This window comes from Homarus americanus, unplaced genomic scaffold (genome assembly GCF_018991925.1).
Source record: "Homarus americanus isolate GMGI-L3 unplaced genomic scaffold, GMGI_Hamer_2.0 scaffold57965, whole genome shotgun sequence".
NCBI classification, from domain to species: domain Eukaryota; kingdom Metazoa; phylum Arthropoda; class Malacostraca; order Decapoda; family Nephropidae; genus Homarus; species Homarus americanus.
In genome coordinates, this window is record NW_024725031.1 from 4,063,045 (window position 1) to 4,082,423 (window position 19,379).

General features: G+C 36.1%; 1 protein-coding gene across 8 annotated transcripts in view; it reads left to right on the top strand.

The window, feature by feature from the left end:
* LOC121864659 (fibrous sheath CABYR-binding protein-like) overlaps positions 1-19,164 on the top strand; it is a 60,093-nt gene extending 40,929 nt beyond the window's left edge. For 3 of the 8 annotated variants that reach the window (XM_042363793.1, XM_042363794.1, XM_042363796.1), the window contains 5 exons: positions 2,592-2,680; positions 4,759-6,075; positions 11,512-12,231; positions 18,311-18,560; positions 18,914-19,164. In XM_042363793.1, coding sequence (XP_042219727.1) covers positions 2,592-2,680; positions 4,759-6,075; positions 11,512-12,231; positions 18,311-18,560; positions 18,914-19,149 — 2,612 coding nt within the window. In that variant the 3' untranslated portion in view covers positions 19,150-19,164. The other 5 variants (XM_042363795.1, XM_042363797.1, XM_042363800.1 and 2 more) reach the window with 5 other exon arrangements.
* Positions 19,165-19,379: the final 215 nt, after the last annotated feature.

Consider the following 19,379-nt stretch of genomic DNA (forward strand, 5'->3'; position numbering starts at 1 on the left):
TGTTTGTTCCCTAATTGTTCATTTACATTGAATGTACTAATTAAGTGAAAGAGGATACTGTAGTGTTATTAAGGTCCTCCTAAAAGGTAACATAGATCTAGCCCTAAATAGTGATGTATCACTGACCAGGAGAGTGTACAGTACAGTACTAGATCATGGCAAGGCAATTTGGATGTATGGGATTCAGATGAGATAGACTATGGGGATGGCAGAGAAAGTGTGGGTCAAGGAGTAGGTTGGGAAAAGTTTCTTTAAATGGTTTTGGTTGAAGTAGATGATTAATGTTGGAGTGAGGAAAGAGTGAAAGGTAGGCATCCAGCATCCTCGTAGGGGAAATTGGAGGAGCACATGTGGAAAGAGCTTGTTAAGATGTTAGGGGGGAGTTGAGCATATTTGGAAGGTATGTTTAGATGGAAGACCTTGATGCTTCCCAAAACACATAAAACTTTGGAGATGTAGATTTACTGATTGACAGAGAGATGAGTACACATTAAATCCTATTGTATAGTAGCTATTGCTGAAACTTTTTGGGTTATAGAATGTTTTGTATTATGGTGCTTGATAGTTTTACATATAATGCCTAGTTACCACTATATAAAAGTGGATTGGCGATTAAAGGGCATCTAGCCATAAAACATGCTTCAAGTGTGGCTTAAAGCAACCATGCCATCAGATAATCATGGCTAACCCACACATGCATGGAAATTGTCCATGAATTGGTGATGGTGCGGTACAAAAGTGAATCTATCATAATTAATTGTGACTATTTAGCCTGGTTGAACAGTCATTTAAGTGGTATGAACACAAAAAGAATTAGAAATGAAGAATTTAGAACAGTTCTTATGAAAGTGAAAGGAGGAGGAATATGGTAGATATAGTAAGAGATGGTTAGAATTGTGATTGAGTTCTATTGGTTTAACTGTACAGTACAGGTATACCAAAGCATTAATTGAATATTGTTTCATGTTGGTGTGTGTGTATGAAATTGGTAGAGCAATTGAATATGCAAGTCTCATTAGCAATTAACTTTGTTTGCTTAGTTCATAGATGCGACAGTTAGTCATTGTGCAAGTCTATTTGTTTTATAATGTTTAGCATAGTTGAAGTCTGAAATGGTAGTACATGGTAGCTACATTATTTTTGTTGATAGATTAGTTGAACTGTTTTATTGCTCATTCTTTTTATTTTGTTAACTGTTTCTTTTAAGTTCCTGGTGTAGTGTATGGAATTCTCTTTTATCTCTTGTTTTTTACCTCAACATTTTGGATTTTTGTAAGTCCATCAACTGGTGACAAAATATAATACAGTACACTTCAATGGCAAAAAAATCATCAGTTTATTAAATTCAAGCCTAAAACACTACAGTTATTTGAAATTAACTAACATGAAGATTCTTATTACTTAACATCACTGCCATTTAAAAACTCTGGATAGAATTTAAGAAAAAAAATTTCCTTTATCTTATATACATATTTTCCAACTCAAGAAACATTTCACATAGCTACAGTATTTAACACAGAAGCTGGAGCCATGCATCTTCCTCCTCTGTTGTGCTTTTTTTATACATACTGTTTAGCATATATCAGTAATAACTATTATACTGTACCATACATTTTCCCTGATATACTCAATAAACCTATTAAACTATAATTGTTCATGCTGTGACTATACTGTATCCTTGAATTGTTTCCCATCTTATTCAACCCAACCCCAATACATATGCCCATTGTGTCTCACAGATTTCTTTAGTTTTTCAGTTGTATTGTATTCTTTTTTCTCATTCATCGACTTTTCTTGCCTCATTATCATTGACTTTCCCAGCCTCATCTTTTGAGTCTCTTTCTGCCTTCATCTTTCACTCAGTACTACCTGGTTTTATACTTCTACTAAGTAATGGTCAGATACTTCATATCTTAAAATACTGTACATTCACATCAGTCCGCTTGCATTTCATTCATCTGTCCATCAATCGTCTATTGTTTCCAACTTTCCCTTCTCCCACCTTTTGAACCAAGTGCAGTATATTCTCCGCTATCAGTCTTCTTTCAGCACAATTTTATATGAGTTTCTTTCCATTTCCATTTATTCTCTGCACTCACAAATTTCCCCCACAATCCTCTCCACTTTGCATTCACCATCTCTTGCATTTAAGTTCCCACATTACTGTACAATATTCGCTTATATGAAAGCATTCAATGCATTTATTAAGGCCGTCTCAGGACATCTCTCTTTATGCTTTACTCCAGTCATTTCCTGATTTTGTACATATATACTGAGTATAATCTATTCTCTCTTATAACTTTTAATTTGATTTGTAATATTTAGCAAGTGAGACCCTAGTGTTCTGTCACACAGCTCCACATTTCATCTTTCAGCAAGACCACTCTTTCTTTGTTCTCGGTCATGGATATTTTTTATTTTATTCCCTCCACCAGTCTCTAGGTAACTCTAGAAATTCAGAACACATGGTACACAAAATATTCTCAAAACACTTAACCAATTTAGGCAGTAGTTCACCAAAAGTCAGTGGAAAGTAAAGGGTATCCCAAACTAAAGAAACATGAAAATTTACTCCATTTTATACTTTGCAGCGGGTATGGAGGAAACGGTGTCAGTAGTACACGAAGCAGAAGATGAGGTGAAAGAGGAGGAATTTGCCGCACCAGAAATACCCACACCGGTAACTGATTTTTGTTTCTCATAAGCTTAACGTGTATCATACCTTGTGTTGGTCTATCATGTATCATCTTGTATCATACCTTGTGTTGGCCTATCATGTATCACCTTGTATCTTACCTTGTGTTGGTGTGACATGTACTGTATCATATTGCTCAAAGGCCCACCATATATCATAATCTGTATAGGACTGTCATATTTCCTGAATACATCTTAACTTTTGTCATACCGAATGCTGTACTACTTTAAAATCATCTGGATACTTTTTTTTTAATTGTTGTTTATCATTATCATGGTCGGCGTTTTACTACCATTTTCCACAATTACACGAGTTAACCACGATTTCATGGACAAACCACTAATTTGGCTGTGCTTTGAAGTCATTTGGAGTTTTGTTGCTCATAATTATTTTTCTTTGCTTGTGTTTTTTGGTTGATGAAATAATTAAAACAAATTTCAGCTGTAGAATATTTGTGTATATAGTGTCCAGTACAGTACAGTATAGTCTTGGTTCACGCGGTCAATTAAACCCGTGGAGGTCCGCGTAAAACGAGAAACGTGTAAACGAAATAACAGAACATATGGGATTAATTGAAATAGAGACTGGGCCGACCGCCAGACTACCCTTTTTCCGATACAATACATACGTTGTAGTAAAAATAACATCTTAATTTTATGATGGTATGCACACACAATTAATATTTAAGAGAAATATCAATAATATTAGGTTTTTTAACACTTACGTTATAGAAGAGATGGCTGGGCACTCGGGGATGGGGGGTTCGTTCCGAGGCAGAGGGCAGATTATTGGCCCTCACCTGTATCACTTGTATCACCTGTATTACTATCCACCACAGAGGCTTGCAGGGCCTCTTTGGCAAACCCCTCAAAGTCCATATTATCACTATCACTGACTTGGGCTGGCTGTGGTGGGTGGCGGGTGAAGAACTGGTAATGTTTTTATGACTGGGCGACCTTGTGCGCACCATGTTCACGCCGCTTACACAACATGGCGGATGGCGGGAGGTTTGGATCCAAAAATGGCGCGGCTCGCCAGCCGCTCTCCGCGTAAAGGGGTACACGCACCGCGGAATGTGAGCATTCTGGGTTCCGGCAGGGCACCGCGTAAACGTGGAAACGCGGAATGTGGGACCGCGTAAAGTGAGGGTTAACTGTATATATATAGAGAGAGAGAGAGAGAGAGAGTGCTTATTAATAGCTTAATACTTTTGTTGATGATACTCTTATTATAGGTCTCACTGTTGCCAGGAACTGTGTTTATATTGTAGAGATTCATTTTCTTAAAAAAATCCCGGGTTTGCTGTTGGTTTAACCACTGGGCAATATAGTGAGTAGAGGCTTGTAAAAGTTGGGGCAAGTACGGTAATATCTTAGGGGAAGTATTATGGATATATAATTTTTTGCTAATGAATATTTTTATGCTGTCAAACAAAAGTCAACCCAAACACTAATGTTTACCCTTAATGCCAGAGGTATGGTCTGTATGTCTCATCCTGTTTGTTAGAATTGAAATGTTCAATAAATTTAGATAGACGAAAAGAATCCTATCATTCGCTTCTGATGTAAAACACCAAACAGCAGGAGTGGAATATAAAATGCTCTTAGTGTATGTGAGCTGCAAGTGGGATATCTCAAGAACAGATTGAACTACTGTAGTGTTGATCTCTGACTGACACAGTACTGTACTGTCTTATGTTTGACTTCTTTTCGTGGTAATACTTCTCTACACCATATTATAAAATATGAAATTGAAATATCTGTATAAATTAATGAATCAAAATACCGTACAGCTGTACCATAATAGATCAAAGACTAGACTGCTAGTTGATAAAAATGTGCCAGTTACGTGAAGATATAATTTTTTCGGAAAGTGGAAATTCTAGATTAAATCTCGGTGTTGACAATAGGTTAACTAATAAAGAAGTTTGCAAATGTATTAAACTACTGCTTGTTGTAACTGAAGTATTTGGATTGAATCATCCTAATTTGCTTTAAACTAAAGATGGATTAGTGAATTAGAGCAGTTAATTTTGTTTACTTATTCAAAATTTGTATTTACAGAGCATACACATGGATGAGGAAGTAATTCCAGAGGCACCACCTTTATCACACCAAGACGTAGAAGAAGAATATGAACCTATTGAGGCAACACCTCCTCTTGAGGAATATGTTCAAGTAGTTCAAGAAACCAAAGAGGAAATTCCACCTGTAGAAGAGAAAGAGGTTGAAGAGGAATTAGTGCCAGAAGTGGCTGAACCTGAAGATACTTTTGTAGAAGTTGATGATGGTGCTACTATTGAGGAGGAGACAGCACCTGCTGAAGAAATTCTTGAAGCTCCTGAGGTCCCACAAGAATCATCTCCAGTTGTGGAAGTTGTTGAGGTTGTACAGGTGATAGAGGAAGTGACCCCCATTGAAGAGGCTGTTGAAATTGTGGAGGTGGTAGAGGAAGTGACTCCAGTTGAAGAAGTTGTTGAAATTGTAAATATAGTGGAGGAAGTTGAAGAAGATGCTCCCACTGAAGATGCTGCACCAGTTGAGGAAACTGCTCCAGTTGAGGAAGCTGCTCCAGTAGAGGAAGAAGCTGCACCAGTTGAGGAAGCTGTTGCAGTTGAGGAAGCTGCTCCAGTTGAGGAAACTGCTCCAGTTGAGGAAGCTGTTGCAGTTGAGGAAGCTGCTCCAGTTGAGGAAACTGCTCAAGTTGAAGAAGCTACACCAGCAGAGGAATTAGTTGCATCCACTGAGGAATCTGCACCTGTAGAGGTAACTGAAGACGTGACCGTGACTGAAAAGGAAGTTGAAGAAGTGGTAATTGCAGCTTCACCTGTTGTGGACGATGTGGAGGAAGTTGTTGCTGCAGAAGAAGTTAAGGAAGAGGAGGCAGTAGTGGAAGAGCCAATTGCTGCTGAAGTTGTTGAAACTTTAGAAGCTCCTGTCGAGGTACAAGAGGAAGCTGCTCCTGCTGTTGATGAACCTATTGAGGTAACTGAAGCTGAAGATGATACTGATGAATCAGATGAAGAACAGGACCTAAAAGATGATGATGATGATGATGATGATGATGAAGATGAAGATGAAGATGAAGTTGCTGGGGGGAAATTAGGTGAAGAAGAGGTTGATGAAGAGGAAGAAGATTGGTCACAATATGGAAAAGAGGGTGGAGCTGGACTCTTGACTGACGCTTACCTGCGAGTTGAAGCACTGGCTGAGGAAGTGTTGGCCAAGGAGCCAAATAATGAAATGGTAGCACAGTTGGCTCCACACCTATCTGGAGTTCTACGTGCCATGGAAGCTGGTCAAACTGAAGGACTACTTGACACTCTTAATCATATTCAAGTTATCTTAGAGGATATCAAGAAACGTATGGAAGAAGGTGAGGTGAGTACACTGAAATATTTAGTTCTGAATACATAATCAAAAAGTCAGTGTATGTATTTCACCTGAGGTATGATATGAATGCCATTTATAGTCTAGTTTTTTGTTTGATATTTGTCAAAGATTAATTAACTTTATATCTAGAAATAATAAACAGTCACTATTAAATCCTAAAGGACTACAGTATAGATGTATGGCTTCTTTGCAGTGTACATGTACTATTTCTTCAGTTGGAAATAACAGCATGTCTGTAAAATGAAATTCAGTTGTTTGCAGTTACTAATATACAAACTAACTACATACTAATGTCACCAGGTTGCTATTCTAAGCTGTGAATGATTTTGTCGTGATAATGGAACCTTTGTTAATGCTTATGTATTCTTTAAACATCTAACCAGTTCAGTGTAACCCTAGAAGTAAGATTGATTCTATTTTCCTTCCTTTACTGATTTCAGATTGTATTTATATATTGCATGGTCTCTGGTGGGCTTTGAGTAGAAGGAATTTATTCTCTTACTCATGCACTGTAATCCCAAACTTATTAATGATTTATGTCTATTGGTATAATACAGGTTTTGTTTAATTTAAGTACTGTATACAGTTAATTCAGTGATTGATTCATTGTAGTTGGGAGAACTATACTGTATATACAGATTTTGTACATTTAATCATATATACACCACAACCTTTGCACAGACCAAGAACCGCAAGACAAGTTTCCTCATCCCTACAGTAGCTGTTTCTAATTGCAAGAGCAGAATTAAAACAATATTCAGACTTCTCTTTTCATAAAACAGCTCTTATGTCGAATTCACATATTGAATCCATATACCCTTTCAACTATGATTTTTAGTACAGTATAGTCTCGTTTTATGCGTTCAAGTAAACCCGTGGAGGTCCGTGTATAACACGAAACGCGTAAACGAAATAACAGAACATATGGTATTAATTGAAATAGAGACTGGGCCGACCCCCAGACCACCCTTTTTCCGACACAATACAGGTACGTACGTTGTAGTAAAAATAACATCTTAATTTTATGATGGTATGCACACACAATTAATGTATAAGAGAAATATCAATTATATTAGGTTTTTTTAACACTTACGTTAGTAGAAGAGATGGCTGGGCACACGGGGATGGGGGGTTGGTTCCGAGGCAGAGGGCAGATTATTGGCCCTCATCTGTATCACCAGTATCACTATCCACCACAGAGGCTAGCGGGGCCTCCTTGTCAAACCCCTCAAAGTCCATATCCTCACTATCACTATCAGATTTGGGCTGGCTGTGGTGGGTGGCGGGTGAAGAACTCGGTAATGTTTTGTTGACTGGGCAGGCAAGGTTAATTAGACCAATCACAGCGTTCGGCGGAGGGGGTGTGTGGGTGGTAAGGATGCGTGGCCCAATCACAGTCAGAAACGTCATCTGACTTCAGCGGTGACATAAGAGTGACCTAGCACGCAGCTTGTCCGCGCCGCTTCCCGCGTAAATTCAGGAATGTACCACATAACTAATAATTGGCGTGTCTGGGCAGGTGCCGCGTAAATGACCAACCACGTATAAAAAAATCCGCATAAAACGAGACTATATTGTACATCAAAGCCATATATTGTACAGTACAGTTATTCCTATCTAGTTAATTCTATTCCTTATCACTGCTGTAATTACTGACTTTACCATTTTGCAAAAAAAAAAAACCCCACTAGACCTGCTAATCTGTCTAGCATTTTTCACTTCTCTTACACTTTGGTGATGGGTGGATCAAGTGATAGAGAAACATTCAAGGAAGCTGTGCAGGATAGGAACAATCCTAAACAGTACAGTAGTAACACATATTCGTTGTTAGCAAGGAAAAAGTATGAACAGAAAATAGTCAGCTGAGTGTTAAAGATATGATAGCATATAAGTTTTGAAAAATCATCTTTTATCATATAGATAATAAACATGTTTTGTTTTAGAGTACAGTACAGTATAACATTGGCATTTATCACAGAAATGAAGATGGGTGTTTGATGGGTTTGTCAACAGAAAATAAGACGTAACTTACTCCTGGTTATTTTTCACACTTTCTCTAATAGTGAGATTTTCCTCAATCATCTTGATTCTTGGTAATGCAATAGTGAAGGTTGTATTGTATGTGTGGTTTTGTGTTTTTCCCCTAATAGAAGCTGTTTCTTCACATAATCCTTCTCTTTATTATTTAAAATTATTTACTGGACAACCTCAAATTTACAAATCATTCTTGTGTGTCGGTTTGATCTTACCAAAATTATTTAGGAATGTACCATCATTTAGGGCCAGGTCTCTGGTTCATCTACCTGTATAATGTGAATTTTGTAGGACAATTACCGATCAAATTGAGTTTACCAAGAAGATTTTTTCCGGCTTCTTCAGAATGATGTGGAGGGATATCAAGTCTCCATTTTGTCATGAAGGCAAGAGTTTCTTCCTGTGTCTTTCTATGGCCATCTGAAGGCTGAAGCCATTGTTTTTTTTTAATTTTTGATTAGCCACTATACTGACACCAGTACAAGAGCTTCCTCCAGTGTGGGTCTGTGTGGGCTTTAACTGTATTATCATATGGAAGCTGGAACCAATGCTTTGTGTTTGATTTGTCAAGCTACTCTACTGACTTCAGTAAAAGAGCTTCCTCCTGTGTGGGTTGTAACTGTTGCTATAAAAAAAAAACGATCCTTTGGTTTGTGTCTGTTTTGCTTCTCCATCCAAGACTGATTCAGACAAAATATTAATACAGTACTGCACTTAATTATTTACTATAAATATTTATCATGTAATTTTGGTAATACTGTACTGTATTTAATGATACTGTATTTTTAAAATTTGTGACTGGGTTGTTTTGAATTTGTGGATTTACTCATGTTTAAATGGTCTTTGCTGTGTGATTTTCTTCTGCTTGCTTCATATTTCATATTTTGGAAACAATAATTTGCATGTAAAAGTGCACTCTGAAAGTCTGATCATTGGTGACCCCTGTACTAAAGGTCAATGAGCATGGATCATGTTCAATGTACAGGTATATATCTCTTCAGAGGTATACATTTTATTGTATCTCATCAGTTTTACATTGATGAATGGTAAAGAAGAGGCTTTAAAAGGCTAATTTTTTTTCTAATTACAGTACTATATCACAAGGTTTGTTTATTTAATAGAAAGCCCTGACTGTAACATGTCAGGGAGCATCTACTTGAATACTAAATCTGCCTCTAGCCCAAGGCCTTGAACAGTGCCTTTGTAAACTTGATGTGTTGTGCTCAAACCATATAAGTTACACAGTATGGTATTTATTTTTTTACTTTTTTCTAGCTTCAAGGGTTGATGCATATGTACCTTATTGTCATCCATGATAACTCTTTTTTTTTTTACGGGGATTAGCCCACCCGGGCACAGGTCACTGACCCACATCAGGGCCTGGGGGGTTAAATATAATAGTAATAATAATAATAATAACTATTATTATTATTATTATAATAATTAATAACAATTAATAATAAAATAAAAATAAAAATCAAATAAAAATAAAAATAAAATAATAAAAATAATATAACCATAAATAAATACAAAAACGAAAAAAATAAATAAAGATTGAGAAACGATATACATTATGTGTGTTGTGTTGTCAAAGTAAGAGAAACAATTGAGACCCTGCAATTGTGTGCAAATGGGGCAGAAAGTCAGATCAGTAACTTGGGACTTGGTCACATTTTTTGTGAAGCCATATGGCAGCAGAGTCTACAATTAGACAACACATTATGCTTCCAATATCTTCCCAGGCAGTAGTACTTTACCACTGTATGCCCAAAGTTAGTGTATATGGACAGTGTCACTTTGCACAAACTTGGAGCTAAGTACAATAGGTACGAACCTACTCCAAAAATTCTGGAATTTATTGTGTAGTCTTATCTTTGAGTAAGGTACAAATAACATATACTGTACATCGGACCCAAAATTGAACCAAAATTTTTTTGAAAAGTACCTGTACAACACACTGTCCTAAATACATCTATGAAACAAGTCCAGTGGCGTAGCTAGAGTGCCGCCCGGGGCGGCCCTTGAGTTTGCCTCCCGTGCCCCCCACAAAAATACATATTGCACAGTGACTCACTATATATATATATATATATATATATATATATATATATATATATATATATATATATATATATATATATATATATATATATATATATATATATATATATATATATATATATATATATATATATATATATATATATATATATATATATATATATATTAAATAGTTTGTGTACCTTTATAATATTACTGTACTTTCACATACTCAAATATAGTATGCTTTAAATACACACCAAACATACTTAAACTTTATAAGTAACAGTAAAACAAAAAGCAAAAACGCCAATACAAAGGGATGGATTAACGTCTCCAGTAGCTGCAGATATGGGTGATGAGCAGACCCAAAAGTGCCGCCCCGGACTGCCCTCTAGCTACGCTAGTGAACAAGTCGCAAGTTGAGCATTTGTGAAAGTTATGTTGGATTTGATTGCCAAGCTATTGATAATTGTGGATGACAAAAACAGAAAGAGTCAGATTGAATTGAATTGGTCCCAGTTTTATCACAGGTTACATTTTGTCCACTACCTGACTTAAACACAGTCAAGTAGAATGAGGCTGATTAAGAAAGTGGTGCTTGAATAACCATTACTGCACCTAGCTCACACATCTACTTCATTATCACGCATAATTCCTGAAAAATTATTACAAATGTTATTCTTGTATTGATGCACTTGAAGGTGTAGACAAGGTCATGACCAGAATATTCAGAAAATATACTGTAGTGCAGGTGATGCCCTGTGCTGGAATATGGGAAATGGTACAGTATACTGTACACAAAATACTAATTTGTTCTTCAGTTTATTACAATACATGAAGTTTTTACATCCATATGAAGCTGTTATTGCCTCTTGAGTTGATTTTCTGCTACTTATGTTGTCAGCATGTCTATACTGTATTTTGTTTATGCTATTGGCACTTTCTTGGGAGCACATAAATCTTTAGCTGTGCATGGGTAGTTCTGTGAATGATTTGCTAATACGTGTTTTACACTGACAAAAATATGATATGTTATTTTGGCAATGTTTTTAGTTTTTACAAAGAGATTCTGTGCCATTTTTTTCTACTTTTCATGATTTTTGGTTTTGATTTTACATACAGTACTTGTAACTGTAAATTATCTTAATTTTTGAAAATTTAAGAATTTTGTTATTTAATTTTGCATGGTTTTAATTGCAATTTAAACCACAATAACAACTCCTAGCTTAGCAATTTAGTTTTACTATATGTCATATAATGCCTGCAGTTTGTGTTTCTGTCAAAGAGCTATAAACCTTTGCTCTAGTAGTGGTTCCTATAATTAACAGAATTTGCATTTTTATCCAGCACATCTCCTACCCTGGACCTCCTCAATCAAAAGATGAAGAGATACCTGCACCAGAAGCTGAGCAGGAGCCTGAGGTTGTGATAGCTGATAGTGATTTAAAGGAGGGTTCTCAGACACTGGCTGCTGACACACCTGTGGCTGAGTCTTTAGCTACTGAAGAGCTAGAGCCTGAGCCACAAGTTGTTGGTGAGCCAGAGCCTGAACCAGATGCTATTGGTAAGTCTGAGCCTGAGGCACTAGTTGCTGAGTCAGAGCCACAATCTACTAGTGAGCCTCAGTTAGAAGGTAGTCCTGATCATGATTCTGTAGAAGCTAATACTGTAGTAGAACAGTTGGAGGAAGAAGAAGTTGTACAAGACCTTGACTCTCCAGTAGCTCCTGCAGAATCTGGGGGTGTTCCAGAGGATGTGCTCTCAGATATTGAAGCGCAGATTATTCCTGATGATGCACCCGAGGAAGAGCGCACTTATGTTTTCCCCCCTGCTGAAGAAGTTGAAGCTGTCTTCCCCCCTGCTCCAGCAGAAGGGGAGGAGCTAATTCCTGTAGATGAAGTAATTCCTGATCCCATTCACATTGAACCTCTACAGGAATCTAGTGAACCATTGAAGGAAGTTTTAGAAGATACGCAACCACCTGTGTATGAGAAGGCGGACATTACAAGTGAAATTGACAGTAATCTTCGTGAGGAGCTTGATGCTGCCGAAAAATTAATAACTCAGGTGAGTTGATAATTCTTTATAATATATAGGTAGAGTATAGCTTATTTGAAGGAAGTTAAAATTTTGTAATGTATCAATAGTAATAGATCTCGGAGGGAGATAGTGTTTCTTTAGTAACATCAGATAATGAACATCAGGAGATACAGGTATACTATATGTTAGAAAATTTTTTTATAATTGTGAATAGATGTTCTGACAATTGGTCATACAAAGGATGTTGAACTCATTTGATATACTGTATACAGTATATGGGTATAAATGAAAGTTAATGTAACTGGTTTGGTTCTAGTCGGATATGGACCATGGTGCACAAAGATAGAGATCGGGAGAACATTGTTAGAATTTTGATACTTGGTATGAGGCAATAAAGAGCAGGTGCTCTATAGTCTGTTAAGGTTGAGATATACTTAGGGACCTACTTTTATTTACTACACTTCTTCATGGAGTTGTTAAGAGCCTATGATATTGACATTGTAAAACCCATACTTGTTGCACAGTGCTGTATAACTAGGTCCAACATAAGGCTAAAATTGTGAAGAGCATGATTGATAAGGTTTGATGAATACTATAACGGTATAATACAGTATATAGTGATGTGAGGTTAGATCTCAACAAATGAGGCACTTGTAAGAGGGAATAAGCAGTATGTAAAGGATCTTAGAATGTAGGTAAATCTACAGAATAGAAGACCACAGTGCCCAAAGTTTTACTTCGAATACCATACTTACAATTCTATATTTCATCAAAAGGTACCTGTAATTATGTTCAAGCATTTGACTGAAGTAAATATAACTAAGACCTTGGAAGATTTGCCTCCAAACACTGAAGTAACGGCACATCTCACATTCCTATAAACTTGTTCTTTTTATTCCATGTCAGTTCTCAAAGCTAACCACTGTTCCCCTGCCCTGGGTAGTTAAGAGGAGTGGGCAAAAATACATTATTTACTTTGTGCCTCATGGACCAAGCAAATTTAATTCCTGAATTGTACTAAAAAGAGAAAATCTGAATCAGAAATACTATACCTGTGATTTCAGAAATTAATAGAAGCAAATGTTGCTGAAAGAAACTGAAGAAATCCAAAAAAAAATCTTATAAGAAAATTATAGTTAAGTGATCAGGCAAAAAGTGATATATGTTTTGGCAAGAAAAATCCCATATGGGCAGGCAGCTGTAAAAGTTAGTTTTGATTCTTGCATACTGTATTCTCTTCCTTCAACTTATGATGTGGAAACACTATCTAATGTTTCATTCTCTCCAGAAACTCCTCTTGAGGTGATGCTCGTTTGCAAAATCTTACTCAAATACAATTTCCTCACCTTTTAGTGTTGAGTGCACTTTCTTTGATGCAAATCATTGGTAAAGATGCTGCATGAATTAGTTTGTCTCTGTGTATGTATGATCAGTCTTTACCTGATATAATATTTCCCATGATACAATGAGGTGATCAGCCTTGGTTGTGGCTCATAATGCATTCTAAGAGGTTTAGTTCCCTCCCCTGCTGATGCACTTGCACTTTGTCTTGTCACTTCATCTGTGGATGGATAAAAATTACCTCCATTAAAATTATGTGAAAAAGATACTACAGTACATATCATTTGTACATAGTAATGTACATAGATTTTTAATGCCTTGTAATACCAGTACAGTGTGTATAATAATACTGCATTGCTTGCCTCCTCTGATATACTTAACAAGAATAATATATTGCCCTTGGAAATATAATGTATAGCTGAGAAATTGTTTTAAATAGGCTGTGTTGGCTATTCATCATGATGATAAATGGGATATACCAAAGGATTGACGGGAATAACTGATTACAATTCTTGTTTATGGGAGAAGACATCAACGATGAAATAGTTTTGTAGTATGGGCAGAGTACAGTATAAATATGTTAAGTTGACAAGTTTAGCTACCAGAGATCAGAAATTTAGTTACAATGGTTTAGATTTTGTCATAGCCCCATAATAGTGATGTTTGAGTAAAAAAAACAAAACATATAAAGAAGACTTGATGGCAGGCAGATTCTGGAGTATAAAAAGAATATTAAAGAAAGAAATGAATGCCATCACTTGTATTGAGTTGTCAAAAGGTACTGTAAGGTAACTGTTATTGTTTGATAATGAAAAACATTAAAGAGAGAATAGGGCTGGATAAAATGGGTTTAGAGGGGAAAAGAAGTCATGTAGGAATAAGACAGTCTGTAGATTCCACTGTCTTCACTACTCTCTCAGAAGTGAGATTCACAGTGAAGTGTTGTATAAGGTAAAGAAAAATGTTTTTTGGCTGGAGAGGATGGGTAGCTGAGTACAGTATAACCATTGAAGATGAATGTTTTTATATGTGAATAGGGTAGTGAGTGAGTTGATAAAGTACATTAGTGTATTGTGGAGTGTGTAATTACCTGTGAAAGATGTACTGTATTTAGAGGCTGGAGACATATGCATTTGAAGGGCAGTGAATTTAGTGGACAAGAATGATCAGGGGTGGCTCCAGAATGTGAACTCACTTGTGATTTATCAGATATAGAGAATCAGAGTTAGTAAGGAATAGTTTGTGTATTCAATAAAAGGATACTGTATAGCCTACAGGTTATGAGTGAATGATCTGTGAGAGACTTGCATTAGAACAATCCCTGCCTGTGCCTGTCATAGTCAGTGGATTAGTAACAGAAATGCTTTAATTTTTTTAGTTTGGTGGTTACTTCAAAGACTAAGAAGGATTTAGCTTCATCAGGCTGAAATTCCAAGATCCTAAATCACTTGCAAGGAAATGTGATGTACAGTTCAACCTTCTCAGTGTTATTTCCTTTAGTCAGTCTCCAGATTGATTAACAGTATAATTTTTTTCAGGTTTAAACTATTAGGTTTTATCTTTAGAATACAAAAAACTAATAGGGAGCTCAGTGATCTTTATTCATACCTTCAGAAGAGAACTTTTCACTTTATAACCAAATTATGACGACTGAATCTGATCATGCAATGTGGTCTTCAAAAAAAAATTTCAGACTTTTTTCTTTTTTTTTATGAATTCTCAGTATTATTGAAATCATAGTTTACCGAGGCATAAGCTAATCCATCACACGGTATAATCAGTTAATTGACCATTTAAACCCCTTGACCATGGCAGGCACTGACTGGGGATCTACTAGCAAAGGTATCTCATGGGTCACTTTCTTCCTCCCATCGACTATAAAATGAGATTTAATGATGTAGTCCTCCATTTTTCTTGCCATGAATCCATAACAACTTGTTCCACATGCAGTATACAATATTAATTGCATCATTCATTTTGTCATTATCATCTTTATTAACCCTTGGAGTATGGTTGTTACATAATATATGGTCTCATATCCTAACCATGCACTGTGGTTGGTACATAGAAGGATTCCTACTTTCAAAATGTTTAAACAAGGTATTAGAATGTAAATATTAGTGTTAATGTTGTCTAGTGGCAGCCACCATGTGTTGCAATAAATTAGATCAGTCATTTATCCCTTCTCTTGGTTTACCAGCCCACAATATAGAGTGGGAGGTACTGTATGAAGTACTACTGGCATATTTGGTTGTACAAAATAAATATCATTATAGATTGATATGTGCTAACACCATTACTGTACTGATATAAACTATTTTATTGGTTAAATAGAAGCAAGAAAAGCTCAATGGCCAATTTAAAAACAAAAACAATATTGTACAGGTTGCCCTCACTTTTACCTGGGTTAGTGTTCATGGAAAAGACCAGTATAAGTGATATCAAAATAAATAAACACAGCTTTCCACAGTACTGTAGTATTGTAAAACGGAGATTGCGTTCTCAACTTCTCCAGACTCCCCATTTTGATGTTTTTTGCGTGTGTACTCTTTATTTGTGGTTAGGATATAAGTGCTTATTAACCAGCAATTGTGATAATCTGCCACACAAGAGCTGGGTTATGTACTCGCCACAGTCAAAGGGTTATCATTGCTAGAGTAATAGTGTGTATGTGTATTTCTTTACTAATAAGACTAGAACATTGTACAAAGCCTCCTGCATGAAGGAAACAGTCTGAGGTTGTTCAGAGTACAGTACTCCATTGAATTTCTTTTATTCCTTAGTCATAGTATTTTGAAGGGAGAACAAAGATACCCTGCTATAGTAATTTTTGTAATTGTATCTACAGTACATCATTGCTCAAATATTTCTAAAATGGTACTTTTTATCTTTCTAGGGTCCCTAAACTCAACCTCCTCCCTCTACTATCCCTCTTCTGTCCTTTTATAAATCTCCTTTGTGTTGATATCCTAATCTCTTCTCTGGTTCATGTAAGGGGGACACCTATGCACGTTTGTGGCAATTTTTTGGGGAATTAAGCCCCTTTGTTTATTAATTAAAAATTTAGACAGCAAATTCTTTAGTCGCTATCTAGAAATTAGTGCAGTCAATCCATACCTACACTCGGAACCCTTCTGCAAAGTTGGGTTAACACTTATTAAAGCTCGTGTTTTTAAATAAAAATTGTGCCTCTCTATGAATTAAATATTTTCAAAGAAGTATGCTTAAAAATCCTTTATATACAAGTGAAAGTAATCTTAGTTGTTTATTGTAAGTGGTTCTGAAGGATGCACTTCAGATAAACTAAGTAATACTTGTTCAGTGCAAAATATTTGACTAAGTGTTAAATCGCTGCCACAACACATTGAAGTATTGTGTGTGCTGATGACGGTACAGTGACAGTGTGGCATCAGACTTATATCATAAATCATTCAAATTTATTGACTTTATTAAATTGTTAAAATTTATCTTTCATTTCTCCCGAGAAAGAATCAGTAGAATTTTTAAACCAATATGAAACGTTTTGTCCAAAAGTATTTCACAAAACTATCTCAGTAATTACTGCCACTGGGGAAATTTTCCAGAAGGTGGAGAAAGTGCTAATTTTTAGCCATAGATTTTAGTAAGTAGTGCAGGGATACATAGCTGTAGTGGTGCTGTAACAGAGCTCAAATGAGACGTATGTGACACGCGATTCTATTGTAAGTTTCTCTGATCTCTTTTGGTTTTGTCCCTCTCTTGCATGTAAATTTTTTGGTTCCGTCCTTTTTCATGTTGTGGGAGAACATTTATTTTCTGTAGTTGAAATGTTAAAAACACTCATTCTCTGACATATTCTCTGTTATTTGTGGGTTGTATATTAATTTCAGTGGCTGGAGCAATTTTCTTTTTTCATTAAAAGAAAGAATGACAAAGTATGGGTGTACATATCCGTGTTCATGTCATTGATATCAAAACTTGAATAATGCATGGTTGAGGAAGTCTTAGAATTGTGCCTTTCAACAATTTTACTTTTTCAATTTGTGAGATAATGTGTTTTTTGTTTAAGGGATAACTGTAGATATGCCACGAATTCGTGGTTAGTCTTTGGAAATCTACGTAATTTTTCTGTGTAACTACAACAGTGATGGATAATGATATACAAGAAAAATATTTTGTTTCAAATTTTCTTTTACATTAGGCCTTAGTGTATTACCAGATTATTTCATACCTTCTGACTGTGAATGTTTAGTGCAACAGCCAAGGCATAGTAGTCTTAATTACTAATAGAGCTGTTGTAATGCAACTAGAAACTATAGGTTCAGTGTCTTACTTTGTCATTGACCAGATAAACTTATTTTTATTTTTTTTAAATTTTGTTATTTTATGTTTTTTTTTTGCTTTTTTTTAAGTTGGGATTAGTAGTTTGCTTTTAATATGTGAAATCATTTTTTTTTATTTGCTCTTTCCGTGTTCTTCGTGACGTTTTGAACCTCAGTTTCTTTGTCTGCCGCTTTTTCCAGTCTCCTTAATGCCATCCCTAAATCTTTAATAATTAACTTAGTTATAAGTTCATTTCTTTTCCTCTACTGCATCAACACCAATCTTATTGATTCATTTTTAATATCTTCTGTCTAAAATTAACCTCATCCCTTTACTGTAATCTCCTTGGTGTAGTTTTTTTCTTTTGTTCCTTTCATCACTCTTTTCCTTCACCTTCAACCTTTACCACGACCTACCTCCACACCTAGCCTGACTATCCTGCCTGTTTGCTCTGCCTGCATAGAACCCAGGGGAAGCCCTCAATAGCTTTGGGGCTATCCTTCATCACAACCCTAAATCGGCTAGAGCCATGTATGGCCGTGCCAGGTCTTTGGACCGGCTAGGAGAATTGGAACGATCTAATTCGAGGTTGGAGCAAGCCATAGTAACCTACCGAGGAGTGCTTGACCTTGCCGATGAAGATTCCAACTTGGTGCCTCTGCCACTTGTGCGTATGGCTGCCGAGAATTGCATTGATCGCATGATATTCAGAGGTTTGTTCATCATGTTAAATTTCAATATGGATCAATATTCTTTCAGTGTGTTGAGGTTAGATTAATTTAATTCATGAATTGATAAATAATATTCAATTGTTGATTGTAATAAAAAGATTTAATATGGCCTTTCATCAAATTACTGTACAGAACCAGTTCATCTTACATCTAGTTTTATCATTATAACATTTAAAATTGTATATAAATTTAATATTTTTTATTTGTGTGCTTCTATGTGCACATTGAATTACGTGGAGTTAAATGTTCCATAAGAACAAAAATAGGGTGAATCATCATATGTAATGTACTACTGGTAATTAGATTTACTTTATGTACTCCCACACATATCACAGGCTTTTTTGGCAAAGCAGTGAGGGTACAGCAGCGTCTTCTTCAGCGGTTTCCAGATGATGTGAAGCTGAGGAACAAGATGGGCGTCACATTTCTTCTCATGAATCAGGGATCAGCTGCCAAGGAAGTCTTTGAGGCAGTGTTGCAACAGTGGCCAGATGATGGGTTTGCTCAGGTTAGTAATTTGATGTCAGCATTGTGTACTGTATGCGAGGACTACCAGAAGGAGAAAACTTAATGTGGAATATTTGTATAATAAGGGAGTGGATATAAATGGTTATGATAAGAGGTGATATCTATATTTGATGTATGTCAAATATAACACTGTCCCCATCACAAGGAGCCCCTTGTAGGCTAGATTTTTTTATTTTTTTATTTTTTTATTTTTTTGCACCCCCCCTCCCCCTCTACATCCTGTGCAAGGTGAAGCGCCTACAGCGCCCAACCGGGAAGCATGCTAAGTTCATG